Consider the following 14,651-nt stretch of genomic DNA (forward strand, 5'->3'; position numbering starts at 1 on the left):
CCATGAAGCCCAGCTCTGGCTCCCACAGCGAGGCCACAGCCTGCTCCAGAGGCCCAAGGCTTAGTGAGAAAAGCAAAAGGTAATAAACAAGCCACCAGGCATCCATTTAGGAAGATGGAGGGATTTAAACAGAGGGCACAGCTCTTCAAATAGCCCTTGTCAAAGACTTTGGAATTGCTGCTGCAGACAAACGTGTGCAGAGGCGAAAGGCAATAAAACCACCAAGGTATTAAAGTCTGGAAAAGGGGAAGGAACACAAAAGAGCTAAAAACTGTTAAATTCATTAAATAAATAATTTCTCTATGGAGAGACAAAGAAGACAACTTTGGTCTTGGTTCAAGTTTTAAAACCTCATGAAATTCAGGGAGCTTCTGCTCCTGGATTATGATGGCAGCTTTTTTACTGCCTCAGTTGCTATATGCTTATTAGTTCCTTGTTATATACCTTAGAAATAAATTCATCATAAATAAGCATAGCCAGTGCTCACTACTGTCACATGACAGCTACATACATATTCTCTTGCTGGAAAGAAGATTGTCAATTAACCAAACTATATTTCACCATCCAACTGATCACTGAATTTATTAGAATCATACTTCATTGACTTTATTAATAAAATTCATTCAGCAGAGCCTATACTTGTTTCTTAAAGATTCTCAAGACCCAGATATATTTTTTTACATTTCTCACCAAGTTAAGCTATTCTGTTCTACCTACTTCATTTTCCATAAAAGTTGATTATTTATATATTTATCTTATTATTTTTTTTTGTCTTTCTAGGGCCACATTCACGGCATACGGAGGTTCCCAGGCTAGGGGTCTAATCGGAGTTGCAGCTGCCGGCCTACACCACAGCCACAGCCACACCAGATCCGAGCTGCATCTGCGACCCACACCACAGCTCACGGCAACGCCGGATCCTAACCCACTGAGCCAGGCAGGGATTGAACCTATGTCCTCATGGATACTAGTTAGATTCGTTTCCACTGAGCCATGAACTCCAGATTGATAATTTAAAGCTAATACCACTAGTTAATATACCAATTTGAGTCCTAAACCTTATGTGAGTGAATAAAATTTGTGTGACTCTTGAGGTCTAGCTCCCCAGAACTGTTACCTGCCCAGATTGAAGGGTCAGTGCCATTCACCACAAAAAAGACAGTATGTGGAAACTGTACTACTGTATAAATCAAAATTTGCTTAGAAATCCTTTTTCTTCCGACAAATTCTAGACTTTTTCAGATTAGTATTCTTGCTACCTGTCCTTCTCTTTAAGAAGAAACTAATTTGGTTCAAATGTACAATTTCTAGAGTTCCCGCTCTGGTGCAGAGCGGCTCAGGTTGCTGCTGAGACAGGAATTTGATTACCAGCTCAGTGCAGTGCGTTAAGGATGTGGCGTTGCCACAGCAGTGGTATAGGTCACAGCTGCAGCTCAGATTCAATCCTGGGCCCAGGAACTTCCATAAGCCAGGGGTGTGCCCCCCAAAAAAATATATATACAAAAATTCCTATAAGATTCATAATTGTTTTTCTACAACCCATTAAAGAACCAAGAAAAGTGCTTGGCAGAGCCTACTCCATTCACTGAAACTCTAAATGAAAGAATTAACAGAATCAAGTCCAGGAGGAAGGGACAGAAACTAACACGGTTTGAGCAGTGGGTATTTTAACTGCACTGCTGTATTTAATCCTCACCCCACAGGCAGCACACAGCAGAGTCAGAGTCAGTGCCCAGGTCTGTCTACTCAAACAACCTACACTCTGATGGGTCAGGTAGGCTGGGTGAAGGAAGGATCTCAACCCTGGGTGCTCTGGGGAAGGAAGTCTCTCAGGATACTGGGAAAGGGTACATGCGGGATGACGGGGAGTGGGAGGACAATCACAGACCTTATGAGAGTGGTTACAAAATAAACGGGTGATTCTTAGGTTTTCCTCCCAAAGACACAGAAGAGAAACTGGAGCATGGCCTATGGACCATTTACAGAACTTGCCCCTTTTGGGGAGAGTGTGATGGGGAGAGGTGCACACAGAGCCATGTCTACAGCTCTGAAAGTGCCCGCCCCTACAACAGCTCCCAACGCTTTAGCCTACAAAGGAGCTGCCACTGAAGCCACGAGGGCCTAAAGAAGACGGCCTGTGGTGCAAACCTCATGTGCTCTGAAGTCAGAAAGACCTGGGTCTACATCCCAGTGCCACCACTTTCTTAGCTGTGACATGCGCCCACTACTTCACCACTAGAGCTGCAGTCTCCTTGTCTGCAAACTGAACAACAGGATCTTGCCCAGGGAGGGCAGGTTTACATACGTACTGGAATAAGATGGAACAGAGAATAAAGGGGTTTAAGAGATGACCTGACTTTCACCACGATGCCTGACCTATAGGACCTCGATGAAGCATAAGGCTCGCAGGAGGTGAGATGGGCAGGGGGGAAAGAAGGCAGCTTCCTTTCGGCTCCAGCTGTGGTCTCTACCTCCTCTCCCCATTGTCTTGCTGCTACTATCCCAAGAACCATGAAAATCTGTTTCAACATGCCCCCAGAAGAGGTGTGTGACTTTTTAAGCTGGTCCACATTCTTCCTCCTACCCTCGTTCCAAACCACCCAGGGTGTTCGGCCACAGTAACTGTCCTCACATACGTCCCCCCCCCCCCCCCAAGCCTCCTGCCCTAGAGACACCAGGGTATTTGCTATTCTACAAAGAGGGACCTTGTTCATTCTCTTCTGTCTAAACAAAGTGACCTTCCCCTCCTCTGCTGACTGTCAAGGACACGACACCTAAAAAATCATCTCCAGTCACCTTTTTAATCATTTACCAATCGCACCACTTGGCTCTGGGGGTACTTAGTTGGTACATCAATGATATCAGTACACCCTGTGGGCCTATAGGATTTGTATTATTTATCTCTGTATTTCCCTGGTTCTGCACACACAGAGCATGGCATCCCAGAACCAAATACAAAAACTTAGTACCAGCCTCGGGCCTCCAAGGGTTGGCCAGAAAGCAACCTGTAAGGGTCTAAGGAAGAAGATATAACCCCAGTATAAGAAAACTTAAGTAAAAGCATCAACAAAGGAAGCATGACCAGTCTGAGTAAAAGCAAAACTTTTCAAAGCATGTATTTATTCCATACACATGGATAACACATATATACATACATCATACATATGCACACACACACACACACACACATACAGACTTAATACACTGTTACTTAAAACTCTGAAAAAGCCACAAAGTAATCTACCCTAACCACTGGCTAGACAATTTTCCCTTCAAATGTCCCCTATCTCATCGACCTCAAAACTCAAATCAAGTGCGGGCTGGAGTTTCCCTCTGCCAGGATGTGGTGACTTACACATTTAAGTGGCCAGGAAGCCATGCCAGCCCTCTTCTTCTTCTACTGATAACGAAATCTACTTTCTAATGTCTGTAAATTCCTTTGCAACTCTTCAGGGTTTCTTAGGTACTCTAAATATTTTCTTTTCTTTTTTTTTGTCTTTTGTCTTTTTAGGGCCACACCTGTGGCATATGGAGGCTCCCAGGCTAAGGGTGAATCGGAGCTGTAACCACCAGCCTACACCACAGCCACAGCAACGCCAGATCTGAGCCTCGTCTGTGACCTACACCACAGCTCACGGTAACACCAGATCCTTAACCCACTGAGCACGGCCAGGGATCAAACCCGCAACCTCATGGTTCCTGGTCAGATTTGTTAACCACTGAGCCACGATGGGAACTCCAACTCTAAATATTTTCAAACCAACAAAAACTAACCATCCCCTTCTCAACAAACAATCCCCCAAATATCAGCTCATGAAACAGACTTCTTTGGTGAGAAAAAAAAGTAAATAGCTTCAAAGGAAATCAAATGTAATTTGTACTTCTCTAGGAAACCATATAATTATGAGAATCTATTTGCAAGAATTCTGGTTTTCTATTGTGAAAAGATACTCCAAGTGCATATCTGTTCTTACCACAATAGCTACACGGCTAACACAACACAGGTTAACTGCAATGATTTTATCCATAAAATAAAAAAAAAATAGAAACAACCTCCAGGTTATTTGCTAATCTTGGAAAAACACATGGTGTGTCAATCCCAGCAAGAACCCCTCAAAAGCACAAACGGCAGAGTGGCTTCCCCCACTTACTCGTCTCCTCGACGTTCCACCCATAGTTTCGAGAGTCTCGTAGGGCTTGTCCTAACAAAGCTGCTTGGTGCATCAGTTTTTTAGGTATGCAACCTACATTCACACACGTTCCTCCGAGACCTGCAACGGCATTGAGAAGTCAGTTTACAGCCCACTTTACAATCCTCCCAAGAAAAGGGGCACAATTATTACTCTCATGGGGGAGGGGAAAGTTCCCCCCTCCATCCATCTTGAGTTCTTGTGGTTGAATTAATAATAAATTGGACATAAGACAGATTAATAGAAAAAGAAATAAATTTTAATTTATGCACATGAAGGTTTTAGAGAAGTGGGACCTAAGATGCGGTCAAGACAGGCAGATTTTACAATTTTTAAACAAAGCAACAACACATTTGTGAGGAACTGATAAGATAAAACTTAGGTTTCAAATGCTCTATTATTTAAGAATCTAAACAGAATTTGGGCTTGGGATAGTAAATTAAAGAAGTAACAGGAGTTCCCACTGTGGCACAAGGGGATCGGTAGTGTCTTGAGAGTGCTGGGACACAGGTTCGATCCCTGGCCAGGCGGGTGTTGCTGCAACTGTGGCTTAGATCAAGACTGGAGCTCGGATCTGATCCCTGGTCTGTGAACTCCATATGCTGCAAGGTGTGTGTGTGGGGGGAGTGACAGCCTTGTTTACATAGGCGTCTCAGTACCGAATTTCCTATCTTTTGTGATAAGGGTGTCCTCCTACCTCCAGATGTAGGGAGTGTGCATATCACGGGATTTATTTCTGCTTTCAGGGACACAGAAAGGAGGGTGAGAGTGTCCTTCTTGCATTAGCCATTTCTTAAGTAACTTTAATACAAAATAACCAATGCACCCTTGTGCATATTTGGGGGTGGCCTGCTCTGACCTCCAATGCTATTCTATTAGACATCATCATTTATTTACTTAATGTTTACACAAGTTTATTCCTAAGTCTTGTGACATTTCTAAGTTCTTATAGACCAAACACAGGAGCATTACCCTAAAACAAAAATGAGCAGATTTCCACAGCTTCTATATACTTCGAAGATTCAAAATTAACTGGCTGCTGATAAAGATTTCAGAAATGGAATTTGACTTTGTGCACAATCCTATACTTGCCACCAAATCTACGAGTAGAACTGATAAAGGGTTTGTTGAGCCGGGCATGGTGGAACCGCAGTGGGTCTGGAATCACATATAAAATTTGGTGCACATGAGCATTTTTTTGAGGTGGTCTACAGCCTTTGTTGATTCTCATAAGAGGATTCCTGGCACCCCTACCTCCAGGAAAAGCTTAAAGAACATGGTAGGCAGGTGTGGACCCCACTAGCCAAAATGGGGTGAGTAAGAGAGCAAGACGGTGGTGGACTGCACGGCTCAGGAATCCTAAGCCCGTGGAGGACGCTGGCAGGGCATTACGATGGAGTGGGAGCACCACAGGCCAGAGGCATTAACTAGGCCCAGCACAAGAACAGTGCCTGACACAGAAGCAATACCATCACAAACATGTGCTGAATGAATTAGAAATTGTGACACTGTCTCATCCAGACTTCCTGCTTCTTGCCTCCTACTTTGAGCAGCCAAGTCATCTTGAAAACATCTACCTATCACATTGCTGCCCTCCTCAAAGGCTTCCCCCGATGCTCTCATTACCAGGTCCAGGTCCTCATCTTGGCCTACAAGGACCTGTCCAGTCAGACACCTGCCTTCTCTCCAATCTCACCTCCAGCTTCTACCACCCATGCCATCATCACCAAGGACTCTCACCTACCCCAGAGCCTTGGTATGCACTTTTCTGTGAGAAAGACAGAGACAAGTTGCCTGGGAGGTTCAGTCTCAGCTTTTGGCATGGTTAGCTCTTTCTTACTCTTCTGGCTTCATCTAAATGCTCCCTCTTCAGAGATCACCCTTGATCATCTTCTCAAAGCTAAACTCTTTTCTTTACCTCTCTGTTCCACCATGTAATTTTTCAAGACCACAATCTGCAAAGTTCTTGACTATCTTTTGTCTTCTAGAATGTAAACTCCGCACGGGCAGGAACTGCATATCTACCATATTCACTGCTATATCCTCATGGCCCTTGTTCATAACGTGTTCAATAAATATTTGTTCAATAAATGAATAATGAAGATAGAAGTCACCAAGAATCAGAAGTAGCAAGGCTCCCTTTAAGGTATCTGATTCCAGTTCTTGTTGAATGCAGAAGGGAGATTTGAAAGAGAAGTCTACCAAGAGTTTAAAGTTTCAGTTATTAAGCCCCTAAGTATATTAGTCTATTCAAACATTCAGTTTTAAATCATAGCAGCTGTGGATAACGTTTTGTGTTATCTTAACTTTGTGCCAAGGGACCTAAATTTTCAATATTTAACTGGAGTCCGTTTTAATTTATAACAAGTGAAAGAGGTACAGGTTTAAGGGGTTTTTTAATTTAATTTTTAATTTTTAAATTGGATTTTAGGAACTATTTAAACCAATGCCAGGGAAACACCAGCTCCTACAAATTCACTCGTAAGGTATTTTAAAAGCTTACCCCATCTAGTTCCGAGAGGGGTTGGAGTGACAAAATCCAGGACCATGACCCGCTTGTTAAATCTGGCTGCTTCCTAGAAAATAAAATTATTAAAATGAGTTGGAATGGTTAACATGATGGACTTGAAATGGGCTGTTAAAAAGCCATGCTATTTTTACCTAGCTATAATGCATAAAGAATGACCAGTTATTAAGACCTGAGAATCTCAGATACCAAGACAATTAGTGTAACTCCAACGTAAAAATTAAGCAATACTTAGTCATAAGGGTAGATTTAAGAATATGCAGGTTGTTAACACAACGTCATAAATCAACTATACTTCAAATCAAAAAATGAAAAAAAAAATTTTAAGAAAGAATATGCAGATTATAGGTGTAAAATTTCCATGAGCTGGAAACTCTGGAATCCTTATATAATTCCATTCAAATAATAGCAAATTAAGCAATAATTTGAAAAATATGTGGCCATTTCTAAGCAGGTGGTAAATAGTCAGATACACTGAGTGTCTACAACCCAGTGTATTCAATTCGTATTCAATAAGACAATATTTTTTAAGTACTTTTAAGTTTTATCCAATTCAGTTTCTAGGCAGACTACTGAGAAGTTTCTCTTCTGAAATTGTCAGAGTTCCTAAATGTTCACATGCAGAGCCAATGGAGAAGCTGAGGATCTCTAGAAGGTTTCCAAATCTATTTTAGGGGAGTGATGACAACAGTCAGAAGTTCATTTTACAGAGCATCCTTTATCTTTCTCAGAAAATAAGCTTTGCGTATTGGCAACCAGACCTCCAAAGGTTATTTCAAAGGCCTGCATCGCATGAGTTCCCGTCGTGACGCAGTGGTTAACGAATCCGACTAGGAACCATGAGGTTGCAGGTTCGGTCCCTGCCCTTGCTCAGTGGCTTAACGATCCGGCGTTGCCGTGAGCTGTGGTGTAGGTTGCAGACGCGGCTCGGATCCCGTGTTGCTGTGGCTCTGGCGTAGGCTGGTGGCTACAACTCCGATTCAACCCCTAGCCTGGGAACCTCCATATGCCGCGGGAGCGGCCCAAGAAATCGCAACAACAACAACAAAAAAGACAAAAGACAAAAAAAAAAAAAGAACCCAACTAGTATCCATGAGGACATGGGTTCGATCCCTGGCCTCTCGATCAGTGGGTTATGGATCCAATGTTGCCTCAAGCTGCTAGCATAGATGACAGATGAGGCTTGGATCTTGCGTTGCTGTGACTGTGGCATAGGCTGGCATCTGCAGCTCTAATTAGACCCCTAGCCTGGAAACTTTCATATGCTGAGGATGCAGCCCTAAAAAGACCAAAAAAAAAAAAAAAACAATAATAATTAACCAAACTTAAAATGAATGAAAATGTGTTCCAGAACAGTGGCCCCAGTATTTTTATACAAAGAACATATACAGTTCAACATGGAAAAAAACATCCCTAACACGCCCTGCCCAAGTTAAGGTATAAAATCTCACGAAGTAGCTCAAGTTCCACAGAGAAGCTGGAGACTTGGTCGGGGATGTGACCATTCCACCCATATCCCAAAGCACACGGAGCCTTGCCTTAGCAGCCGCCAGGCCTCCTGAGCCCCCTCCAATGATGATGAGGTCATAGTCATACATCTCGGGAAGCTCCTCAGCACCATTCATTTTCAGTAGCTTTTGAAGTCTGCCCTCCTGATAAGCCTAAAAACGAAAAACAATGGAAGGGAAAAAAATTTAATTTAAAAGCAGCAGTGTCTGAAAAGTTTTGTGAAAGAGCCCTTCTTTAATGAAAAGCAAAAGGAACTTCCAAAGGAAGAGCAGTGGGTGGTTTATATTACACCATATACCGGGAACGTCCCACCTCCCCCAGGTGGTCGTCGGTACCCTGCTTTCTGTGAGGACTGTCCCAAGGCCCCTCCACATCTGGAGATGTGGCTACAGGGAAGCATTCACGTGGTGCTTTTACGAAAGTGAGGTCGAGACGGCAACAAAAGCAACTTCGGCCTAAATTAAGTTCACTTGGCTCTTTGGTCCCAGAATTTTAAACTAGGCTTTAAATGAGGTTTTAAAAACATCTGCACAGTACGTTGTTCACGGACCCAATACAATGTGACGATAAGTTTTGCTTCCTATCAAAGGTAGAATAATGAACAGGCTTTGGTCGTAGCTTAAGACAGGGGCTTGGTAAACAACAACGGAAACAGGTTAGCCAAATATTTAAGACTTTTCTACACTGTCAAGGTAAAGCATAAAATCTAGAAATTTGGAATAAAAGCATTAGTTGACAATTACCTGGTAAAAGTCCCTGCTTCTGCAAGACATTTTAAATAAAAGGGGAAGAAAAGGCTAAATAAGTAAGTGACCCCTTAAAAGCTCATTTCTTTAATCTACCTATGCATTTCTTTAATCTCCTATAGTTAGTATTTAGTTTCCATGTACTTGGCATTTATAAATGTTAAGACTTTTCATTTTTTAAAAAATCCTTTGAGTCAACTAGTTTTAAACCACAGCAGTGACATTTCACGTTAGTATAGAACACTCTTCTGGTGATCAATTTAACGTTTCTTTTTATTAAAACAAAAATCGGTGCTAACATAACATAATGGCTGAAAAAATCTTTAATAAGCACACAAACAAAAAAAAAATTTTTTTAATCAAGTTTTAACCTTAGAAATCAAAAAAGCCCCCAAACTTACCAGCCCAGACTGTACATTTTCCTCCTGCCTACCATCAGATGTGGGGGGCAGAAGGCAGGGTTTAGGGGTGGCAGAACAGGATGCCTGGGATGTGGAGGGGGTGCAGTAGAGAAGGGTGGAGGAGCATCGGGGCCGCAACCAGGCAGCGTGGCAGGGACTTGTGGTGGCTCGGGGACTGAAGGGAGAACACCCGGAAAGCAGTAACAGCGGGGGCAAGACTGCACCACCCTGACCGTCTGTACAAAAGGTCTAACATGAGAGGCTGGTACACAGAGCCAGTACTCATCAACCGGCATCGTTGGCCGAAGCTCCTCCTCCAATGCAAGGCACTATGGGGAGAAAAACAATTTAGGGATAAGAGCCGTTCAGATCAAAGGATAAGGATAAGCTTCACTAGCTTTGCTCTCTAGCTGATCTCGAGAGCATAGCATACAGGCTGACTTGTTGTTTTAAAAGAATTAACAAATAAATGCAGCTAGATATAGCCTTCTGGAAAAAAAAATAACCATTTTTAATCTCAGCCTCATTTTATCTGCATCTACTTAACAAGGAGGGTCCAGAACACAATCGGCGGCTGTCTAAAAACCACATTCTTACAACCACCTCCCCCAACACATCTACTACAACAAAAGAAGGAAAACGCAGTGTCATGCTGAAAAGGTACATACTCCTCTGCCAAGTTCCGCACTGAAACTGTGCATTGGACCTGGGTTCTTATGGTTCAAGTTTGAGTCAAATAATATCAATTAGTGCACAGATGTTTACATAGAAAGCTCTGAGTGAGCCTGAACATTTTTATTTCTATAAAGTAAAATCAGTAACACAGGCAATTAAAACCCTCAGCTGACTTCATAACTAACACATGACGTTTTAATTTTTTTTTTTTTTTTTTTTTTTTGTCTTTTTGCCATTTCTAGGGCCGATCCCGTGGCATATGGAGGTTCCCAGGTTAGGGGTCTAATCGGAGCTGTAGCCGCCGGCCTACACCACAGTCACAGCAATGCGGGATCCGAGCCGCGTCTGCAACCCACACCACAGCTCATGGCAATGCCGGATCCTTAAGCCGCTGAGCAAGGCCAGGGGCTGAACCCGCAACCTCATGGTTCCTAGTCGGATTCGTTAACCACTGAGCCACGAAGGGAACTCCTGATGTTTTAAATTTTAATCCCACTTAAAACTGAAATTGTTGTCATTCACCTCCAGGTAGGTGGCTGCTCACCTGAGAGAGATATAAAGAAGATAGATAGTACACGACAGCTATCCCCCACAGTGTAAGGAGAGATCACACAGATGGGGTGAGACAAGGGGACACTGTCTCCCATTCTCCAATGATGATCGCTAGAAATGGCAGCCATTGATCAGAGTAGCTAATAAAATCAAGAGTTCTCAAACTTTTTAGTTTCTTGATCCCTTTACTGTTTTAAATTATTTAGGACCCCCCCCACACACAAAGAACTTTGGTTAATGTGGGGCTTAGTTTGTTACAAATTAAAACTAAGAAAAAATGTTTATATCTGAAATACTAAAATATTTTAAATTAAAATATCTTAAAATTTTAAATTAAAATTTAAACACTGTTAAACATAAACAACTGATTAAAAACATTTTTTAATTCGTGAGAAGAGTGGCATTATATTATATCTTTGTAATTCTCTTTGATGTCTGTCTTGATAAAACACAGCTCATGTCTTTACTATGCTCAATCTTACATCATCACCTGCCACATACAGCCTCTGGAAACCTCCATGGTAGACTTGCGAGAAAATTTACAGTGAAAGGCAAAGAGCATCTTAGTATGAAGATAATTTTGACCTCAAGGACTTTCTAAAGGAGTTGGGGTGGGGGCAGAAACACAGATCACATTCGGAGAACCATTGCTACTACCAGACAGAAGAGTAAACATACACCGCCCCCTCCCCAGTAGCTGCTGGCAAAGCTTACAGATTGTATATTCTTCCATCTGCCTCTCACAGCAATGCCTTTTCTCCTAGTAAAACACGGCTCCAGAGTCCCCAAAAAAGGCACAATACTAAAAGCAATTCAGATTTCCTTTAAATTAGCATAAGTCATCTTTTTTTTTTTTCTTTTTATGGCCACACCCATGGCATATGGTCTAATCAGAGCTGCAGCTGCCAGCCTACACCACAGCCACAGCAATGCAGGATCCAAGCCACATCTGCAACCTATGCTGCAGCTCATGGCCAGATTCTTCACCCACTGAGCAATCAGGTTCTTAACCTGCTGAGCCACAATGGGAACTCCTAGAATAACTCATATTGATTTCCCCTCCCAACATGACACCTATCCTTTGGGCACATATTTGTACTGGGGTTTGTTTTTGTTTTTTTAACCATTATACATGACCTCTGGTGTTAACTGACCTGGATTCAAATACTTGCTCTACCGCTCTCAAGGCTAGTGTCTCCGGCTAATCACCTAATCCTTGGGAGTCTCTGTTTTATCATTTTTTAAAGGAACATGCTCACCCCCCCCCCCCCCCCCGCCCCGTTGAGTTTAAGTGAGCTAATGCACATTAGCAAAGCCTGCGGGGGGAAAAACAAAAGGGAACCTGCCTGGGGCTAAGTCAAAAATCTCTGTAGTGTTTTACAGATGTTGTCCCCTGTACTTCCCTCTATCACCTCTCATCTGAAAAGCCCCCTTCCTGTCAAATTCTGACCCAGTACACAGACCACATGATGTTACATTATTTTTAATCAACATACACAAATACATCACACTTTCTAAAGCATTCCTTTAAGCTCTTTTACCAACATCCTAAGACATTAACATAAGGCCCATTTCCTCCACTGTTTCCCAAGTTTCCAAACAACATTCGCCCTTCCTTTCTTCCAACTTCATTAACACAGGTTTTCAGAGCACTTGGCAAAGGCTGGGCCATACCAGCCTTTTCCTGTCCTTGAAGATTCAGCTAGAAGCCTTTACCTGACAGGCTCCAAGTTGGAGCCTCCTCTGATGCCCACTCTGACATCTTCACACAATCCCATCAACTCTGCAAGGACAGTCCTCTTGTCCTTCATCCCAGCTTCACCACTGCCAACTTCCCATGCATGTGATACTCAAAAATATTCTAAGAATAAAAGACCTGAGTGCTGGTTCCTACTCTGTCATGTATACTGAGAGGCTGGGTTTGTGTTCAGCTTTCTCATCCATGAAATGAAAATAAAACTGTGTGAAAACACTGAAAAAGAACCAGGGCTGTGGTATAATAGGTTAGGAGCTGAGATTTAGTCCAAATCTGAACCTGATTCTGCCACTTAGGTGATCCTGGGCAAATTCCTCCAATTCTCCTGCCTGGGTTCCTTGTCCGCAGTGATTATATAAACCACATCAGGCACTGGCTGCTTATTTCCTTTGAAATCTGCTGTTACCACCACGCTGCAGCATCCACTAGGGGATGCACCTCAAGCCTCTTGGTGCTTTGGAGGATTATGGGCCAGGAAAGAAACAACATTAAATGATACTTTAAATGCTACAGACATTCTAGAAGAGCCTAGGCCCTGGGCCTATGACAGGAACTGGCAAACTATACCCAGCAGGCTGTCAGTTTTTCTTTTCTTTTCCCTGAGCTAAGAACAGTTCTTAAAACTTTCAAATGATAAAGGTGGGGAAAAATCAAGAGTAAATACTTCACGATACATGAAAATTATACGAAATTCAAATTTCAGTACCCATAAATAAAGTTTTATTTCAATATTGTCATACTTGGCTATTTTTGCAACAAGACAACAGTTGATTGGTTTCAAGAGAGGCCATATGGCCCACAAAGCTTAAAATATTTACTATCTGGGCTTTTTGCAGAAAAAAAATTGCCAACTACTGGCCTAGAAAATCTTTAATCATTGTTGATGGGCGGTGCTAGGTGAAAAGCACCCAACAGTAACACTGAGGTGAATACAATCTAAGAATCGTCTTCCTCTTCGAGAAGCCTGCTGCACTACCTTCCTCCAAGGAGAATCAGGGACACTGCTTTGCCATGACTGTAACTACCTAGGTCTTCAGGTATCACGCATCTAAAACATCTAGAGCCACAGCGATATCTAACATTAACGCTGTTATCAAGTATTCTGGCACATTATAACAGATTCCATTCCAAATGCCACCTCCCGGGGCCTCCCCTTATCACCCCAAGACAGCACCTCAACCACTCTCCAAGCAGTTTCTCCTCACAGCAGTCATCACTGGCAGAACCACTGCTGTCACCCACTCTGGGGTAGGCTCAGCAAGGTCCCCCAACATCAAAGTCCAAACCCCCAGAACCCGTAAATACATTATCACCTGTAAAAGAGACTGTGGAGGTGTGATTTAAGAATCTGGTGATGGCTCCTGGTAACTTTCCTGGTGATTTTCCAGGATTATCCCAGGGGACCCAACATACTCACAAGTATCCTTATACGAGGGAGGCAGACAGGGACACTAACGAATGTGAAGACAGAGACGTCTGCTTTGAAGACGGAGGAAGAGACTGTCCATCAAGGAATGCAGGTGGACTCCAAAAACTCCAAACACAAAACAGCTTCTCCCCGAGAGCCTCCACAGAAACTGGCCATACCTTGAGTTTAGCCCAGAGAAACTGATTTTGGACTCCCAACCTCCAAGACCATAAGATAACAAATTTGCATTGTTTTAAGCTAGTAAATGATAACTCATTACAGATGCAACAGGAAACTAACACACCCATTAAAATATTAATTCCAGGAGTTCCCCTTGTGGTTCAGCAATAACAAACCTGACTAGTATCCATGAGGATGAAGGTTCGATTCCTGGTCCCCACTCAGTGGTTTAAGGATCCCACATTGCCATGAGTGGTGATGTAGGTCGAAGATATGGCTTGGATCTGGCATTGCTGTGGCTGTGGTGTGGGCTGGCCACTGCAGCTCCAGTTTGACCCCTAGTCTGGGAACTTCCATATGCCATGAGCGCAGCCCTGAAAATAAAAATAAAATATAAATTCCACAAGAGAATGGGCAATTTTCAATCCACCACTTTCCCCAGTGCCTCGAGCAGCATCTAGCGCCGTTGCGAGTAAATTAACCAAGTACCGATTCTAATCACTTGGTAATGGTTTCCCCCGAACAAAAGTAAGAGCATGAGAAAGCCATGTCTAGACTTAAAATGAATGAACCATGACAGGGATGTCACCATGGAAGGAGGTGATAGCACGGACTTTCCAACACTCACCTATCAGGTGAGCCACTAAGGTGATTGCTCAGCTGTTTTGTATTTATCATCCCATTTTATCCCCAGACTAGTTATCCAA

General features: G+C 42.8%; 1 protein-coding gene across 1 annotated transcript in view; it reads right to left on the bottom strand.

Annotated features, from left to right (window-relative positions):
• The window catches only part of TXNRD1 (thioredoxin reductase 1), a 43,556-nt gene extending 35,178 nt beyond the window's left edge, over positions 1-8,378 (bottom strand). The window contains 3 exon segments of the mRNA NM_214154.3: positions 4,152-4,271; positions 6,694-6,766; positions 8,256-8,378. Of these exon segments, the coding sequence (NP_999319.2) occupies positions 4,152-4,271; positions 6,694-6,766; positions 8,256-8,342 (280 nt within the window). The 5' untranslated portion in view covers positions 8,343-8,378.

This window comes from Sus scrofa, chromosome 5, assembly GCF_000003025.6.
Source record: "Sus scrofa isolate TJ Tabasco breed Duroc chromosome 5, Sscrofa11.1, whole genome shotgun sequence".
NCBI classification, from domain to species: Eukaryota; Metazoa; Chordata; class Mammalia; order Artiodactyla; family Suidae; genus Sus; species Sus scrofa.